Genomic DNA, 19,833 nt, shown 5'->3' with positions numbered 1-19,833 from the left:
CATTAATGTGTTTATTGTATTAAACAAAATATATACAAACACTTTGATCTTAGAATTATTATATTCTTGAAATTTAAAATTAACTAATAAATAAAAATGAGCATTATTAGGATGGGGCCCCAACTACTCTGTGTTCACCTTTCCACCAGATCTCTGCTTCCTTTACTCAGCTCATTCACAAGCCCACTCCTGCTCTCCCTCCCCCTTCCCTTCTCTCCACGTGAGTGCATGGCAGAAGGAAGGCCGTCTACTAGCTGGGAAATTCATTAGGAAATGAAACTTCAAACCTTGAGTTAGAATTCTAAGGCTGTAGATTCCTGAAAAACTAATGTTCATATGTTCAATGCGTAATTTTCTGGCATTTTGTTAGATCTGCCCAAATGGATTAAACCGTACATATTGGGGTATTGATATTTGGAAGCTGCTGGGGCTCTCATTCCTCTTGGGACCTTAAGTGGCCTTTTGATGGAGCAGCATAAGGCCTGTGACATACACACACACACACACACACACACACACACACACACACACACCTTCTGTTCTTAACACACCCTCATACGTCAAGCTTTACTAACAACTTTATAAACAGTTATTTTATTATTTTTTAAAGATGTATGTATGTATGTATGTATGTGTGTATGTATGTATGTATGTAAGTGCACTGTCTCTATCTTCATGCACACCAGGAGAGGGCATCAGATCCCATTACAGATGGTTGTGAGCCACCATGTGGTTGCTGGGATTTGAACTCAGGACCTCTGGAAGAACAGACAGTGCTCTTAACCACTGAGCCATCTTTCCAAACAGTTATTTTATAATGTCTGACATTCAGTAGTATATTTTTATCAAAATATTTATTTTGTGTAAATGCCTTACATAATACCTTAAAAATATGAAAGCTGTAACTTTCAAGTAATTTAATGTGTGTAACATGATAAATCATATGTTGCTCTTATACAAAATACATGTTATGCTATATAGTATAATGAAAATTAACACAACGGTAAAAGGGAATGGATATTCAAAGAGTATCTATACTCTAATGATCTAATGTATGATATACAATCACAGGAAACAGTGTTCTTGAAGGAATGCAAGGAAAGGAAGCATTAATTTAAGGATGTTTGTTTTGTTTGAATTTTTATTCTTTTTCAGAAAAATTTTATAATCAAAAATAAGGAATTGGTTACAAGAACTATAATTGTGTCTATTTGGATCTAATTACATATTTCTCAGCACATTGCCTGTCACACTCTGCCAGGGGACACTTCTTGAGCTGTATTATTTAGGATTTTATCCTGTGAGGGTCATGTGGTCACATTTAGTAGTGTTTACCAGGACGCATCATCCCTCTGTGGTACTCTGTACCTGTGCTAGGGGTGGAGTGCAGGGCCTCGCCTTGCTAAGCACAGGCTGCCTGCCCAGTTACAGCCCCACCTGTTGTGGTTTGCCCGGTGTAGCCTCAAGCTCAGTGCACTGGGCCTGTCCCTAGGCAAGCCTGGTCCCCTTCCCTTCAGGGGAGGGTGACTTGTCCCTTGAAAATCCTTGACCATTGCTTTGTCTTCATCTCTAGCTGTTTTAAAGACTCCATTTGTCCCTTACCTTCAGTGTCAGGATATGTTTACGTATAATGTAATATATTTACTTGCATGTGTAAATTTATTATTTAACCCGCTTTGTTCACTGGACATTTTAAAATCTTTGGGTTATTTTCATTAAACCTTGTGAATTGGAAGTTGTTACTCTTTGATTATTGCCTATGTATGTCTCATACTCATATTTTTATTCTCTCTCCTTCTGTCTCTCTTTCTGGAACAAAATTTAAAGTGTTAAAGGTAAGGTTTTCTTCCAGATCTTTTAGCTGTCTTCTGTATTTTTAAGTCTGCGTCTTTACATGGTGGGAAACTGTTTTTCTAAATTATCTTCCGTTTTACTCATTTACTCTTTAATCCTGTCTAATTTGCTACTGAATTAACCTATGAAGGTTTTAGTTTTTGTTAATTGTATTTTTCCTTTCTGAAATTTAGTCCAGTTGTATCAATCTTTAAATGAGAGAAAGTATTCGTGTGTGTGTGTGTGTGTGTGTGTGTGTGTGTGTGTGTGTGTGTGTGTAAAGACGCAGAGGTGAGAGTAGACCACTCTCCGGCCACTTTGAGTTAAGGTTGAAGTGGGTGGAGGTCAGGCCGACGCACAGTGAGTGGCTTTACTCACGGAGACATCTTGCTGGCTGACCTGCACCAATCTTTATAGATCGCTGACCTCTTCAAACGTTTCAAATGAAGTTGGGTAGCTTTTGTTGTTAATACTGTTTTAAGCATAAGGCTAGCTTTATAACTGATTTAGAAATACAAATTTCTAAGGTTTTAGGGGTTTTTTACATGTGGTTTTACTTGTTCTCATTCATGACTCATTGTTTCTGCAAGTTTTAGATAAAAGTTTTACGTTTTCATTTAATTGTGTGTGCATATGTGTGTGCATACATGGATGTTGGACATCTTACAAGAGTTGGGTCTCTCCTTCATCCTTTGGTCCTGAGCTCAGGTTTGTCAGGCTTTGGGGCAGCTGTTTTTATCTGTGGAGGTCTCAGTCGTCCTCCCAGTGTCTCTGCCTTTGTCTTTGTACTGCCATTGCTTTGAGACTGCTGCCTGTCTGTCAGGATGGTTGGATGATGCTCATCTCCACAGAGGCATCCATGTTGATTTCACCGCACTCCTGGAACTCCTGCTGCTGTGTGCTGTGTGGTGCTGTGTGGTGTGTGGTGTGTGGTGCTGTGTGGTGTGTGGTGCTGTGTGGTGTGTGGTGCTGATGTAAATTAACAACCTGAGGATTGGTAGCTGACTCTGGTGGTGTGAGGTGGACCTGGAAGTCCGTCCGAAGCTTAGCGCATTTGCCTCCCTTTCTGGGAGTGGACTCCCAGCCATCGTAGGCCCTGGCTTTGACGTCTGTCCCTTTGACCTGTTAGGACCATCAGCTGTAGTGAGACCTGTGCAGATGAGCAGGCTCTCTGACGGCAGAAGCTGACCACACTTCCCTTCATTTCGGCGTCACTGTGTGTTACTAGCTTAAAAGTTCTTTGGTCTTTTGTGATACATTAAAATAATTTACCTAGAATTTTAAAATTTTTCCCTCAGAAGTTAGCTTAATAATCTTTAACTGCCTTTTGTTTTGTGGGTTTTTTTTTTTTTGTTTTTTAAGACAAGGATTTTCTGTGTGGCCCTGACTATCCTAGAACTCACTTTGTAGGCAAGGCTGGCCTCAAACTCAGAGATTCTGAGTTCTGCATCTTCTTCCCCAGTACTGGGGTCAAAGGTGTGTGCCACCATTGCCTGGCTTTAACTGTCTGCCTGTCTGTCTTTCCTCCTCAGTGAATAATTAAAATTTTTCTATACCTTTTCATTATTTTTCTTTAAAATTAGCATATAGTATTTAAAGTTTTATTTATTGCATTCTCATGCATACATGTATATTGATCGTATTTGCCCCGTTACTTTTTTTATGAGGTTTTCTTCTTACCTCTATATCTCTATTCCCCCTTTTACTCTTAGAGAACAACAGCATATTTGTGTTTGTGCGATTGTTCTAATTCACTCAGTGTGACGATTTCTGCATCCATTCATTTTCCTGCAAAGGACAGAACATACTTGTTCTCGATGCTGAGTAAACTCTGTTGTGCACGCGCACACATCTGCTTTTCCCTTCATCTGTCCTTCACCAGTAGGCACCGCCGCTCCGAGTCCTTGACCTCTCTGCTGTAACAGGGCCATGGCGAACATGGGAGCAGCTGTCCCTGTGGTAAACGGACTTTGATTCTGAGTGTGTACCTAGAAGCAGTGTAGTTAGCTTATGTACAGTTACTATTTTACCTTTTGAGGAATCGCCACACTGGTTTCCATGGTAACCGGACTACTACACACCCAACAGCTACAAGGGCTCCTTTTCCTGTGCCTTAACAGCGTTGGCTATGGTCTTCCTGGTGGCAGCTGTGCTTACTGAGTTGAGGTGGAATCTCTGAGTGCTTTTGATTTGCATTTCCCTGATGATTGGTCTTTTATTTATTACAAATAAAGAATATGGTATTTCTAAAAATGAGTTTTTCATCAGAAGAATTTTTTGTAGTCATATTTATTTAACCATATTTTTCTTTTAATGTCTCTTACCATAAAATTATACATATTTTATGTGTTTCTCTGGGTTTTGGGGATTTTGGCTTTTTCACTTGAAACTAGTTCACTACCAATTCATTTCTGTGTGTGATTACTGTAACTCACGTCTGAATCGCACCACATAAATACCCCTGTTGTATTTTAGGAACACTGGACATCCAAAGCTATTTTGCACTTCCAGAAACTGTGTGGTTTGAAGCCATTAGTGGGTGTGGTGGATGAGTACATAGATGGAATCCTTAATATCTTTCTTTGTGATACGTCCTCAAATGAAGATGTCTATTTTCATCACGTCTTGAGGACAGAAGGCCATGCTATCGTGTGCCGAGAAAACGCCCCATCCAAGGTAAAGTGCATGTTTAGTTCTACACACTTTAAATGCCACACTTCAGGATATAAAACACTTTAGTATGAGCAGTTCCTGATTTACTCTTCAGTCTCAGGACTGTCTGTTAGGTTCTTGGATTCTTACTGCAGACACCGTCTTCATTTCCAGGTGGCCATTGAAACCAGGCCATTGCCACCACCAATAACAAACAACTCCACATTCTGCTCATGGTTTTTTGTCCTCTGGTAAAAAGTTCATTTAGAACAAATGATCTAATCCCTGTTACTTGGTTATCAATGGTTTCCTGGAGAAGAAACATGTTCTCTTACTTTGCAAGCAGTGATAGAGCATCCGCAGTTTCTTGCCTGGCTGCTGGTTTGTACTAAAGAAGCGTCACCGTGGAGGTGCTCGCCTCACCCGTGATGGGGAATGCACCTCAGGGCAGTGGGCGCTGCCGGCTCGTTCTCCTCTTCTGGCTTGTTATATAATGAAACGCTTCATCCTAGGGCTTCAGGGACTTCAACCCACCAGCACTGTACACTAACTCGAGCGCAGCGCCGGGCGACATGGTCCTGACAGAGCTGGGGCATCCCGCTCAGCAGCACTATTTGAACGAAGATGGGGAGATCCTGCAGCAACCCCAGGTGAGCGCCCTGCACGCCCTGGAAAGCCCCTGCACATATAGTCACTCTGGTTCACTGTAGTTACGTCCCCATCTTGTGGGCGAGCGGATTGCAGCTTTTCAGACTGGGAATCTTGCACAGTGATTGTAACAGTGGCCTCGTCTCTGTGCCGTTTGCTCCTGTGCATTGCTTCTGTTTCCTGTGGAACACTTGTCTTAGGCAGTAGATTCTCTCATGCCTTTGTGTGGCTCTGGCTCCCCTACACAGATGATGCCAATGCTAGTCTTTTTAAAAAAATTTTTGATTGCATTTATAGTTATGTGTATGTGTAGAAGCACATGCATGCCTCAGTGCACATTTGGAGGTCAGAAGAAAACTTGTGAGAATCGGTTCTCTCTACCACGTGGGTTCCAGGGGTCAGGCTCAGGCTGACAGACTTGGTGACAAGTGCTTTTGCCCACTAAATATCTTACTACTCATTGTACCATTCAGTTTATTGAGCATTCTTGGCTCGTACTCTGAAAATGGCTGGCTCTCCCACCATGGTAATGACCATATTGGAATAATTTTCCAACATGTATTACTCCAATCCCTCCCCACCATGACGGTTTGTATATGCTTGGCCCAGGAAGTGGCACTGTTAGGTGTGACTTGTTGAAGTAAGTGTGTCACTGTGGGCGTGGGCTTTAAGACCGTCATCCTAGCTGTCTGGAAGTCAGTCTTCCATTACCTGCCTTCAGATGAAGATGTAGAACTCTCAGCTCCTCCTACACCATGACTGCATGAACTCTGCCATGCTCCTGCCTTGATAATTGACTGAACCTCTGCACCTGTAAGCCAGCCCCAAGTAAATGTTTCTTATAAGAGTTGCTTTGGTCATGGTGTCTGTTCCCAGCAGTAAACCTCCCCGCAACCCCAATGGAAGCAGTTCTTGAACTAGTGTTGTGTCCCAGGCGCCGTCGTGAGTTCTCCCGTAGGTTACTTACTCTTCAGAGCACAGAGTGAAAGTGAAGCCCACAGTAAGAATTTAGTGTTTCTTGAACAAAGTAAGACAAATCCTCTGAGTCTCATATTCCATGGCAATAGCTACTGGGCTAAGAATGTTTGGTATCTTAAATTTAAGGGTCAAAGGTGCTTTGTTTGCTGATATAAGGTGTTTTATTTTCTTTGCATGTTATGGATATAAAAATACCGCTTTGTTTAGTAGGCACATCTATGTATTTTAGAGGTGGGAAGTCTTTTTTTTTTTTTTTTTAAGTAATTACCGACTACTAAAAAAGATTGAAAGGCACAGCCGTTTTGACTGTGCCTTTAACTTGTCATGAAAAGTGGGCGGTGACACCCACCTCTGAAGCCAGCACACAGGAGCTCCATGGCAAGACTTTGTCTCCAACAACACACAAACGTACCCATGGCTCCTGCTGCAGTTGCAAAGGCAGTAGTTTGGCCTGGGACTGGATAAACGGCTCAGGGGCGAAGACCACTGGCTGCTTTTGCAAAGAAGCTGTGTGTTGGTTCCCAGCACCCACATAGTGGCTCAGAACTGCCTGTAACTTTAGTTCCAGGGATTCCCATTCCCTCTTCTGGGTCCTTGGGGAGAAGGCAGACATGTGGTATACATACAGTCAAAACATTCATACGTATAAAATAAAAGTGATTAAAAAATGTTAAATGACACATTTGTTTAGTTTATGAGTGTTTTGCCTCCGTGTAAGTGATGCACCACAGTGCATCCGGTGCCTGTGGACATCAGAGGAGAGAGCGGATCTCTGGGAAGTAGAGGGTGGATGGTTCCGAGCCACCTTGCGGATATTGGGAGTCACACTTGAGTCTTGTGTAAGAGCAGCGATGCCTTTAACCACTGCCCCAGCCGTCCAGCCCCTAGCATTGTTTTTAATTAATCTGGTTTGTTTGCTTTATATGAAGACTGAGTCTTTCTTAATTGTTGTTACTGCATTGGAAGAACTGTATTTCATCATTCTTGAATAGTGAATTTAATTCATTGTTTATCCTTTTTAGAATATCTTTTATCTGTTGCTATCTTCAAACAATCATAGTTTGGTTCTAGAAATGAAATACCATCTTTTGTGCAGAAGAAAAAAATACATAAACTCTGCTGATTTGGTTTGTACTTTGGTCCAGCTGAGCTCTGTGCCACCCACATGCACCCCCACTGTGAACCCAGCCTCTTGCCCATTGCCGCTGCCTTTGAGTGTCCTGACTGACAGTGTGCGTGCAGCATCCTCACTGCATCCTCTCTCCTCTCACATCTGCACCCACACCCACGTCTCTGCAATGGCCGTACTGGGAAGACTGCATTGTGATTACCTCTTCCATAGCTACAGGCTATCTTGTAGACACTTGATCATGTGCCCAACCGTGGTCACTTGATAACATGCGCAATGAGGATTGTTTTCTGATACAGTTGAACAGAATGGGAAGATGTAGGGAAATGTGTAAAAATGAGAGAGAGGGAGAAAGAGAGGGAGTGGGGGAGGGAAGGAGAGAGAATGAGAATGAGAATATACCTTTGTGCATGTATAAACTGTAGAGTAAACTTTCCACCAAAGTTTATAGGAATGCAGATTTTGGAAACAGCATTAAGGTAGAAAATGATTTTTCTTTTATATCTACTAGCAAGATATTAATGACGAGAAGTCTATAAGTCACCTTAAATCTGTATCTGAGGAGTTATTAAAGGATTCTAAATTGAGTCCATTGAAAACCCGGGAGAGCTGTGAAGAGGAGCCACAGTGGTCCATCCTGAAGCCAAAGGATCCGAAGGAAGAGAATGAGGTAAGAGGAGGAGGTGGCGCCTGGAATCAGTGCTCTGCGGGCTCCACTGCTTTTGTCTGTGAGTGCTGCTCTGTGACACTGGTAACCTCCTTAACAGTCACCAAGACCACAGCGATGCAACAGAGCCAATCGATCACAGAGAAGAAAAGCACGGTCGGACCCGTGCGTAGGTCACTATCCCCAGGCCGAGTCACAATGGCAGCATTAGAGGTCCTGAGTAGCAATATGAGGAAAGCTCATCAGGAAATACATTTCTATTTTCGGAGGAACATATTTTTATTTTATACAAGTGTTTATATGCACATAACTTAGAGTCCCTCATGACACCTGCGTTTTCTGTTTTCTAAAACAACCATTTTCTAAATCATCTTGCTTAGCTGTTGTTAAATTTCCCTTTAATTGTTTCATTAAAAACTATATTTAGTATTTCCTGATTTTCCAGTTTAAGTATCTTTGTTATTTCTTGGCATAGAAGAAATTTTTCATCCCTTCACTACACATACACTTAGCCTTCATTCCACTCCCTTGCCGTCAGTATTAATGCTATTTTCTGCTGACTCAAATAGTATGCGAGGACCCTTTCCATGTATACTTTAAAATAATCTTTTTCTTTGAAAATTTGATAACATACATTTTATTGTATTCTTCCTCCTCTCCTGGCTCCTCCCAGATCTCGCCACCTCCTCTCCAAGCAACTTCATGCTCTTTTTTCTTCTAAAAGAAAGTAGAGTTCAATTGTGTTGGCTAACGGCTCCTGAGCAGGGGCCTGCCCTGGGATGTGGTGTCACCCACGGAAGAAGAGATCTCCCTCTCCATCAGCTGTCTGTTGAGATGGCTTCGTGGAAGAGTGGGGTTGGTGCCCATGTTCCCTCTCCATGCTAAGATTGTTGTCTGGTTTGAGTTTGTGCAGGTCTTATGCATGCTGGCATGAATTTTATGTTGATATTTCATTTTAAGTTAACTACAGCAGCATTGACTTTATTTTGGTGTGCTTTTCTGTCAGTTTTTATCTACAAATAGCTTTATGTATTCCACACAGCAGTCAGGATGCAGCATAGCTCCAGCACCTGGAATAACCCCTGTCTCCCTGGTTTTAGTCACAGTTTCTCATTACTGGTGTTTCGTTACTCGGATTGGTCCCTTTCACACTAGCATATAAGAGAAATTTAAGAGTGGCCTTTTAGTGGAGCACAATACCTGTGAGTACTTCAAGTTGTTGATAGTTCAAAGCTTTTGTGTTTTGAATGTTACTTGGTGGCATTAGTGATCCCACAGTTTGAATATCCATCCAGAACCAAGGTTTATTTGAATTGTTTCCAGTTTTGAATAATTATGAATAGAGTTACTATAGGTGTTCATACACAGTTTTTTTTTGTGTGTGTGTGTGTGTGTGTGTGTGTGTGTGTGTGTATGCCTAAGTTTCATTTATGCAGAGAAAATGTCCAGACGTAGGACTGGTGTGTTATGTGACAGTGTTTGGCAAACTGCTCTCCAGAGGAGCTGTACCATTTCGTGTTCCCACCTGTAGTGTATATGTTCCGGGTGTTGCCATTAACAGCCGGGAATTGTTGTTTTCTCCCTGTCTTGAGTTTTCTTACATGTCCCAGCTGTGTGACCTTGGTCAGATGGTGGTCTCCACTGTCTCATTTGTAACTTGTCCTTTCAGTGTCTCTCACGCAGCAAACGTTTTCGTTTTAGAAAGTCCGACGTGACAGCTTTTTTCCTGTTTTGAGTTACTTTTTGGCACAGGTGTTGTGAGGATAGGATTCATTTTGTTATACATGGACGCACAGTTGCTTTAGCACCATTTTATTGAGAAAACTCCTGTTTCCACAGAATTGCCTTTAACGCTTTGGTTCCTATGGGTCAGTGGCCACTCTGAATTCTGCACCAAGGGTCTGTAGGTCTGAACTTTCTCAGTGTCACACAGTCTTGCTTGCCTTGCTTGGGTTTATAGAGCCTCTGTAAATCGGGTAGTGAGGGGCTGGAGAGGCAGCTCGGCCGTCAGGAGCACTTGCTGCTCTTGCATAGGACCAGGGTTCAGTTGCCAGAACCCAGTGGCTCACAGGGTTCTGTAACTCTGGTCCCAGGGGACCTGACCCCTCCCTGGCCTTCACAGGCAAACATGTGTAAACACACCTGCATGTAGGTATGTGAAGAGAGAATCGGGGAGTCTGAGTCTTCACATTTTATCATTTTTAAATTATTATGAATAATACTCTTTTAGCCTTTAGAATCATTGTGTCTGAGTCTTACTTTTGTCCGTCGTCATTCTGTGTTCAAATTTATTTTGTGATTATTTTGCTTGGTTCTCATTTAGTTTTCTTTTCTTCCAGTTGTGAAGGTGGAGCTTTAGATCTTTCCTAAGATCTGCATCAGTGCTGTGCCTGTATACACTTAAGCCACCCTGCACAAATTTGAATGTTTTATTGTTATTTTCAGCTAGTCGGTTTTTAAATTTCTTTTGAAATGCACTTGGACTATGGAATTATTTAGAATTGTTTAATTTACAAGTATTTTGAGATTTTCTTGTTTTCCTTTTGTTATTCTCTGTGTTGTATATCATGGTCTGGGAGCGTACTTTATTCTCTGTGGAGTGTATAGTGTATGGTCTGGGTGCATACTTCGTACAATTCAGGTCCTTACATTGCCAAGCTTTGTTTTGCTGACACAGGACGTAGTCTTTTGGTTGATGCCCTGTGCCTTTGAAAAGGATGTGTATTCTATTTCGGGTAGAAAGGTCTGTGGATGTCACTGCTCACAGTTGGTGGCAGCATTGTGCAGCTCTCCCGTGTCATTGCCGCTGACTGGTTGTATTGATTACTGGGAAGGATGTCCCAAGTCTCCCACTCTGCTCTTGGGCTTTGCCTGTTTCTCCTCGTTTTCCATTGTATTTCGAGCCTCTGTTTGTTCAGGTGTTGTCCTGTGATCTAGGACTATGTTTTCTTGGTGAACTGACGCCCATCCTTAGGAGATGTCTGTCTTTGTTTACAGTTACTGTCCCGCACAGAAGCCTGCATGTCTAATCCCGGAAAGTCGTACTTCTATGTGTGTCTGCAAGGAGTATCTTTTCCTCTTCCTTTTACTTGTAGCCTATTTAGTAGTCGTATTGAGACAGTATGTCATTTATTCATTTGTAGAAGCCCACTGATCATCGTTAGACTGTTGGTACTTTGTGACTACTGTGTTTTAGATCTGGTGTTACCTTTTCATTAGCTATTCCTGACTTCATGACTCTACTCCCTTCCCTGCAGCAGTTTACATTTTAAGGAAATTCGCTTTTTAATGTTTCTATTATAGTTGTTTCTATACTTTTATTTACTTATATTACTTACTCACTTTACATTCTGCTCACTGCCCCCTCCCCATCAACCCCCTCCCACAATCCTTCCTCCCACCCCCCTCCTCTTCTCCCCTGAGCACCCGGCACTTCAAGTCTGTGAGGCTAGGCACATCCTCACCTACTGAGGCCAGAGAAGGCAGCCCCGCTAGCAGAACATGTTGCACGTATAGGCAGCCGCTTTTGCAATAGCCCCTGCTCCAGTTGTCCTGGACTCACATAGAGGTCAAGCTGCACATCTGCGACATACGTGTGGGGAGGCCTGGGTCCAGCTCGTTTATGCTCTTTAGTTGGTGGTTCAGTCTCTGAGAGCCCAAGGGTCCAGGTTAGTTGATTTTGTTGGTCTTCCTGTGGAGTTTCTATCCCCTTAGGGGCTGCAATCCTTCCTCCTGCTCTTCCTAAGAGTCCCCAAGCTCCATCCACTGTTAGGCTGTGGGTGTCTGCATCTGTCTGAGTCAGCTGCGGTGGAGCCCCTCAGAGGACATGCTTCTGTCTGCAAGCACCACAGAGCACCATTAATAGTGTTAGGAATTGGTGCTTGTCCAAGGAATGGGTCTCAAGTTGGGCCCATTATTGGTTGGTCATGCCCACGTCCCTGCGTTTCTTGTAGACAGGATAAATTTTGGGTTGAAAGTTTTGTGGGTGGGTTGGTGTCCCTATCGCTCCATTGGATTTCCTGCCTGGTTACAGGAGGTGGCCCCTTCAGGTTCCGTATCTCCAATGCTGTGAGTCACTGCTAAGGACACCCTTATGGACTCCTGGGTGCTTCCCTTATTCCAGGTCTGTCTCATATTAGAGATGCCCCTCCCCCACCCCCTCTCCCCTGTCAGTTGCAGATTTCCAGTCATTCTCATGGCCTGGATTTTTACACTGGATTCATGCAGTAATTTTCCACGGCATTGCACACAGCTGTTACTCAGTGTGCGGCTGTCTTACCACCAAGTAAATCATTGTGAAGACTATCACAGACTTAAAAGATCTATTCCCCAGACACAGAAATCACGCACACAGGTTCCTTCCTTTCATTGCTTTAAACTTTTCTTTCCACTTGTTTTCAGTCCTGTGGTTTCTGATGCAGAATTTATACAAAGTAGGTTTTCTGTGAGCAGTGGGCCATGTTTATTGGTTATATTCCATGGTTTCTTAGTCTTCAGGAGGCTGACCATCGTCTGTCCAGGCTAGATTTCCTTAGGTCAAGACTGCTTCATGATTATTCATCTTAGACATTTACCTTTCACTGAAGTTTGGGGGTTTTTAAACATAGTTCCTTGTTTGGGTAGAAACAGGCTTCGTTTATTCCAGGTGAGTAGCCCACCACCAGTGTCCGCTCCAGCCCTTCAAGCTAATTCCCTGCATCGTACTTTGTCTTAGCATTGATTATACAACGGTTAAGTAGTTCGTAATTGACCCCCAACTTCCTGAGCTTGTATCTCTTGGGGTAACCTTCCCCAAACTCTTTTCTATGCTGTTCAGACTAGATAATGTCTATTGATTTGCCTTCAAGCTCATCCATGCTTTCCTATCATAGTAAGAAGACAGTAATCTCAATAAACAGCATAAAAACTGGTTCTGATTGGGGGGGGGGTATCCTGAAGACTCGTATGTGAAGGTTTAGTTGCCAGCTGCTGGTGCCGTTGAGAAAAAGGAGTTAAGAGACATACTAACTGGAGGAAGTCGGGTGTGCATGGCTGGGTGGGGGTGTTGAAGAATGAACTGGGACACTGGGATCCTAGTCCTTTACCCACCTTTCCCTCCCCTTCTCTGGCCAGTGCAGGGAAAGACCCTGGTAGTTTGAATGAGAATGGCTGCCATTGGCTCATATATTAGAGCTAAATGCCTGACCATCAGGGGATGGTGCACTTTGAAAGGTTAGGCAGTCTGGCCTCATTGGAGGAAGTAAGTCACCGGGAGTGGGCTTTGAGCTTTCGGAAAGCCCATTCCATGCCCAGGGCTTCTCTCCTCCTCCTACCTGCATGTCTGAATACAGAAACGCTAAGTTACTTCTCCAGCATCGTGTCTGCCCGCACGCCTCCATGACTAGAGTCTAAACCTCTGAAGCTGTGAGCCAACCCCAATTAAATGTTGTTCTTCATAAGGGTTGCCAAGACTGTGGTGTCTCTTCACAGCAACAAAAAGCTGATCGAGACTAATAATTCATCAAAAAGAATTATCGATTCAGAACCAAGAACCTTTGGCAATAGGTCATAGGGCCTAAGGGAGAGCCTAATGCTGTTTTCTGTTAAATGGACGCAGTATCAAACAGTTCCTGATGACGTAAGGTGCTTTTCTGCCACACCCTTCTCCTGTGATGCCTGCCTCACTGTAGGCTTCAGTAATGGAAACATTGCCTTTTGAAGTCGTTCTGCCTCAGATATTTTGTCAAAGTAATGGAAATGAGATGGAAACGGATGCTGGCTATGAGGTTGTGACTGTGATTCTGTGAAATTGTGGTTTAGAAGCTTTTAGAGTCACCAGTTTATAGGAGGATGTTGGAAAACTTTGGAGAAGGAGGCAGGAGAAAGACCAGACTGCTGCAGGCCAAGCTTAGTGGCTGATCATGATAAAAGCTTAGACCCTCAGAATACTGGTGACCACGCCCAGTGACGGTTGTGCTTAGTAGGCGTGGTGGCTGTTCTTGGTGTGACCTGGAGGTGTGAAAACCCACTTCTGAAGCAGATGTTTGAGGTGGGAAGATCCTCTTTTGGCCCCTGGACACCAGACATGCATGCGGTACACGCACATTCATATATGCAGGTAAAACACTCACATGATAAAATGTTTTCAGTCGTTGAGTGCTTTGCGTTGGGACGGTTGGTGTTCTGAGGCCTCAGGAAGACTTCCTTCCCTTGGAAACAAAGCCAAGCCTGTGAGTTGTGGCATTCCCACTGCCCAGCTCTCCAGGAAGTCGGCGGCTCTGGCTTTACTGCTCCACTGGTGACAGAACTTGATATCAGATTCTAGCCTCTCCCAGGTGTTGTCTTTTCAAGCGTACAGAATGTAAGGGTCACAGAGCTGAGGAGACTTCCTCTGGTTTCAAAGGAAAGCCCAAGAAAGCAGGCATGTGGTACAGTCCCTGTGGGGAGCTCCCAAAAGTGCAGCACATTAGCCTGAGTGAAACCAAAGTGACAGTGGAGACCTAGGAAGCTAGTGGTGGCAGAAACATGGAGAATCAGCAGAGAAAAGCTATCGTCACCAGCCACTGTGCGAGTGAGCTGCTGCGTGGTGGCTGCTAGACAGGAGTGGGATAAGGGCAGCAGGGCCCTTTCCCACCACCTTGTTCCCTGCAGACAGAGTTTGCTGTTTGCCTGGTCGGTTTTGCTACTGTTTTGGTCCAGTCCTTTCTTGGTATTCTCCTATGTCTCATTTGAAATAGAGGATTTACTCCTATGTTATTATAAAGTGTATTTTTTTGTTTGTTTTTTGCTTTTTGAGATAGGATCTCTCACTACACCTCTGGCTGGCCTGGAACTCACAGAGGTCCACCTGTCTCTGCTCCATAACTTAGTTTTTGTTTTGTTTTTTTTTTTTTTTTTGCAGGGTTCACAGCTGAGAGTTTTTGAGATGTAGGTGTTGTGGCTCCTAGGTGGCTTCTATATTCCTATGTTCACTGGAATACCGTGTGGCACAAAATAGAGGATCCTAGCAAACTAGTGGAACCCTAGAATAGGCCTGGAACAGGGCGGTGGCTCCTCCCACCCCTGGCTTCATGGGAGTCCCCTCCAGGGCTGGCAGCCTGGCACCTCCCCGTAGTGACAGTGGGATAGCTGGATACTCCAGAGCCGTCAATTTCTCATTGGTCCAAAAGCTGTGTAAAAGCACTCTCTGCTGCACCATAAAGCAGATCAGCACCTCAGTGCAGGTCTCCAGAGTCTGGGCTTTGGTGACTCCACCTCCCTCAGCCACTCCTGGGTCCTGGTTCCCATGAGGAGACTTTTGGCTTGCACTTTTGAGCATCATAGAACAGCTAAGGCTTTGGGGACTCTTGAAGGCACACGAGATGTGGTCTCGCATGATACAGACAGGAGATTTGGACTTGAAATGTCCCTCAAAGGCCGTGTGCTAAGGTCTGGATGCTCACTTGTGGTATCATTGTGAGGTAGTAGAAGCCTGAGGAGGTGAGCGGTCGTGCTTTCCCTCTCTGTTTTCTTCCACCAGGAGCGAGCAGTCTCCTCAGTTACATATTCTCACTGCCAGGATAGCCCGTCTCCTCAGGTCCACATGGAGGCGACTGACATGGACTGACACTCTGAAACCATGAGTCAAGAAAAAGGGAATTCCGTTTGAATTCTCTTAGAAATTTCATCTGAGTGATGCGAAGCTGACTAACAAATCCTTCTTTCTTCTTCTTTGTTCCATGTGTCTAACTTTCCAAAACTCCCTCTAGCCGGTGAAGAGAGCGGCTGCCTGAGTCCTGGGGTAGGGCCGCCGTCTGGACATGCAGTTGCTTCCACACCGACTTTCCTCTCACGCTCCCGTTTCCGTACCCCGTCTGCTCTCTCACCCAAAGAGCTTTGCTGCTGATGTTTACTCTGTAAATCTCCTGAGCGTTTATGTTATGTGTATGTGGTTGCCTCTCAGTTTCTCCCACTGTACCCTCTGACCTGTGGTGGGTTAGGACCCCTTAGTCAGGTATGAAGTGCTGCTTTCTTACACCGAGTAGACAGCATTGCCTCATCTCCCACACCATCACAGGCCTGCCCTTAAATGTCCTTGCCTTTATCTCTTTGGCATTTCAGGAGGGAAATAGTAATAAATTGTATATTATACTTGTCTGCACTCAAATCCAGGAAAAATTGTGCATTTGAGTTTTCAAATGTGTTTATGTTGGGAACTAAGAATAGCAGTCCTTGCTTGTCCTGTGATATATTTCAGGATGAGGTCCCTACTGGAATGCCATGCCTGGAGTCAGTGACCATCGGTGATGACATCTGGGATGAGAACTGGCTCCCTCTACAGGCCAAAATGGGGAAGGCAGGGGGTCCTGCCTCCCATCTATTTACCTCAAGCCTTGTTGGGAAGAAACAGTATCAGACACGTGGAGAAACGACACGAAAGGTTAGAGTCTTGTGATAACAAACAGAAAATCACTGTTGACAAAGGAAATGTAAACCCAATAGATGAGACTTCTAGAAAGTTATAAATGCTAGAATTCAAAAGGATTTGTCAGGCTATAGTTCATTGATTTTTAAGTAGGTAAGTACTAAAGTGCTCAGGAACCTTCTAGCTAGGAGAGTGATGTATGAGTCCCAAGCGTTGAAGGTGTGTACTACAGACTTTGAGGAAGGATGTCACTCTGTTGGAAATCAACACACCCCTCGGGTTGCTTAAAACACACTGCTTCCTAGTCCTGATGGAAATCAGTGCACGCTCAAGCGCACACACACACACACACACACACACACACACACACACACACACACACACAGTGCCATTTACAACACACTGCTTCCTCGCTGTCCTCTTATCTCGCTTTGAGATCTTGTGGCATTGTATTTTGATTTCCTGTTGCACTTTTTTCTTTATAGGACTGGTGTTTTTCAACATCTAAAGATATATGGGATGATTCCTGGCAGCCCTTGGGCCTGGCAAACGATGTGAAAGGAAGAACTCACACACCAGAAGGGCCCATTGCTCAAGAAAAAAATATTGGCACAACCCGAATTCGAAAGGTAGAGCCCAGTTCAGATTATTATAACCAATATCTCTTTCATTCTTAGAAATTGTGGGTAATGTATGTCCTTCCGCATTAGTTAGTCAAGACAGCCCCCCACAGACGTACCCATAGGCCCATCCGCTCTCAGCTGGTCTTCAGTCAAGACCATCCTCCTCGATGACGACTACCACAGTGTTAGCTCACATGTGTTCTTGCTCCATATTCCTCTCTGGCTTTCACTCCTTAAGTCGAAGGCTAAGTTGAAAGTCTGTTGAGTTTGCTTTTCCCCTTGGCGAGGCTCAGACTCACTGTCTTGTCTGTCTCCAGCCTGCCTGTTCTCCGTGGGTTTTCATAGACGCTCACTTGATGAATTGGCAGCGTTGGACTGTGCAGATAACTTGAAAGAGTTGTGAGCAGATGTTGGACTACTCTCTAGTCCCTCTCTGGGTGTGTCTGCCAAGGCCCGGATGTATTGTCAGACTCGGGGTCTGATCTCCCTCCTTAGCCCATAAGTCTGCAGCTTCTGTTAGCACCTCAGCTGCACTCCTGACTGGAGACCACCTTAGTTAAAATGTCAAGGAATGACTATGGAACCCACTTCATTTTCTGAAAATTTACCCATCTGCTTGTTCCCCAGGACCTTCAAATACTATAAAACGTAATTTGTCCAATGCTTACAATGCAGTGAAGTTGAGGAACCATGGCTAGAACTGAAGTCTTACCAACATTTTTAAAGCTTGTATCTTGACATCAAGGAACCAGGATTAGTAAACCAGCTATATCAATCTTCTTGAGCTTTTAGTAACCATACTCCGGGCCTTTTCAAGTAATGACAGTTACTTTCCCCACTGCTAATCTGTAAGGAGCTGTGAACTTCATGGTCGTTAGGAACTCTGCCTCTACAGTCAGATATCTGACCCTTGATCTTATGATTTATTAACTCTGTGATCTCTTTTCCTAGTAAAGAAGATGGCACTGCCCACAGTGCTTACACACTTACTGTTTGCTGCCACTGCTGTAAGCACTATGTGCATCCTGTCTGTCCACTTAATCTTTCCTAAGAAGCACAGTACCGCCATTTTGAGTGAAGAAATAGAGACACAGATTGAGTTACTAGATTTCAGCCAGAGGTTTATATAAACACTTGTCTTGGTCACTGTTCTGTTGCTCTGATGAGACACTGTGACCAAGGCAGTTCCTGCAAAGAGAAAGCATTTGGCTAGGGCCTTGCTTACAGTTTCAGAGAATCAGTACTTACCATCGTGGCAGGAAGCATGGTGGCACACAGGTAGGCTTGGTACTGGAGAAGTAGCAGAGAGGCCTACATCCTGATTTTCGGGCAGAGAGAAACACACACTTGGCCTGCTGTGGGCTTTTGAAATCCAAAGCCTGTTACTAGTTGTGACCCCTCTCTCACAAGGCCACATCGAGTTCCTCCCAGATGGCTCATCACCTGGGCATCAAGCGTGCACTACAGATGGGCCCTGGGGCCTTTCTTATTCCAGCCCTCAGCAGTTAAAGTGTGCCACGAGGGTGTGTTTGGCAGAAAGTAAGCACACGCTGGTTCATAAAAGCGGCAGCAAATGTAGTCGTGACGGCAATCTTATTAGTAAGCCCAGGGCTAGGAGCCATGCATACGGGGCAAAGTCTGAACTTTAATTTGTTTTTAAGAAACTGTAACAGTTTGAAAATCGGCCTGAATATGAGAGAACAGAAGCTCTGAGGTGTTTCCGAGTGGGCGATAATAAGGATCATAGCTCGTCAGACCTGTAGCTTAGAGCTCCTGTCACTCCACAAGGAAAACCAGGACTGTACTTTCTAACATTGGAGGATATTTATTAAAAATAAGTATCAGTAACATGTTAGGAGAATATATAGTGTCTTCAACAAATCCTTGAGAATATTGTCTACTGTTGTGGACAAGGTGGATGAGAGAAAATTAGAGGCAGGAGTTTGACTCCTAGATTAGCATTAGCTTACAGGCTGTTTGCAAGAGAAGGAACAGTGTTCTGTTGCTGTGAATTGCGTGCATGTTTTTCCCTCAAAGCATCACATGTCGGGTGTGGTCTCTGGCATAGCAGCACTAAAATGCGGGAGACTAGGATATATGATGTAACCAGGTCATTGAGGACACGACTATAAAATTGTATGTATAGCATATATATGTAACGTGGTCAACTTTACTTACCCTACTGCTTTAGGAGCCTGTCTTCCAGCTTGACTGGCAGAGGTCTTATACTTACATCTACTGAGAGAAAAGCACCCAGCAGAGGGAGAAACCGCAGCCTAGGACATGCCCCAGAGTGTTAGGAAACACTTAGGCTGGCACCAAAAGCATGTCGTTCTTTTCTCGTTAAAGTTGCCAGTGCAGGCTCCGTCCAGAGCTCCGTAGTCCTGCTCCACCTGCGCCTGCCAGGCAGCCTGCATCCCAGTCTGGACCTGTGCATTGCAGATTCCAGAAAGTTTCAAACCATTGAGCAGAAAGCAGCCAGGCTTTCCTCCGTGGCGCTGAGAGAGAAGGGCTCCGTCTCCCTCTGCTTAGCTGCCCATTTTGGTGAATGTTAGCGTACCTGGTTCCTTTTTGAATCCTGATCTTCCTTTGGAGTGTGTGATGCCACTTTTTCCTGATACGTGGCATGATCTCTAGGCTGTTTTGTCTGCAGAGTTCTGTCCTGCCCTTTTACTCTTCGATGAAAGCTTTGTGTATCTTAGGCAGATAATCTGATAAATATGTAATAACTCTGTTTAACATTTTGAGAAGCTGCCAGGCTGCACCTTTTTTGCATTTTTGCTAGCAATTTGAGTGCTTCAGTTCATCGGTGTTCGTATTGGCTCTGCTGACGTCACTTAACATCAGATGGTAATGGTCCCATTGTCACGTGCTGTGTGCATTCGACACTGGGCACATGGCAGGAAGGAGGGTAGCAGTC

The 19,833-nt window shown here is 44.2% G+C and overlaps 1 protein-coding gene across 1 annotated transcript in view; it reads left to right on the top strand.

Moving 5' to 3' along the window:
* The window catches only part of Tdrd5 (tudor domain containing 5), a 48,477-nt gene that overhangs the window by 23,209 nt on the left and 5,435 nt on the right, over positions 1–19,833 (top strand). The window contains exons 12-16 of the mRNA XM_032915031.1: positions 4,309–4,509; positions 4,998–5,135; positions 7,752–7,910; positions 16,123–16,305; positions 16,776–16,919. Coding sequence (XP_032770922.1) covers positions 4,309–4,509; positions 4,998–5,135; positions 7,752–7,910; positions 16,123–16,305; positions 16,776–16,919 — 825 coding nt within the window. The remainder of the gene's footprint in view (positions 1–4,308; positions 4,510–4,997; positions 5,136–7,751; positions 7,911–16,122; positions 16,306–16,775; positions 16,920–19,833) is intronic.

The sequence above is a fragment of the Rattus rattus genome, chromosome 10 (genome assembly GCF_011064425.1).
Source record: "Rattus rattus isolate New Zealand chromosome 10, Rrattus_CSIRO_v1, whole genome shotgun sequence".
Classification (NCBI taxonomy): Eukaryota; Metazoa; Chordata; class Mammalia; order Rodentia; family Muridae; genus Rattus; species Rattus rattus.
Note: the sequence above shows the minus strand (reverse complement) of the source record. Positions and strands in the feature narration are given on the sequence as shown.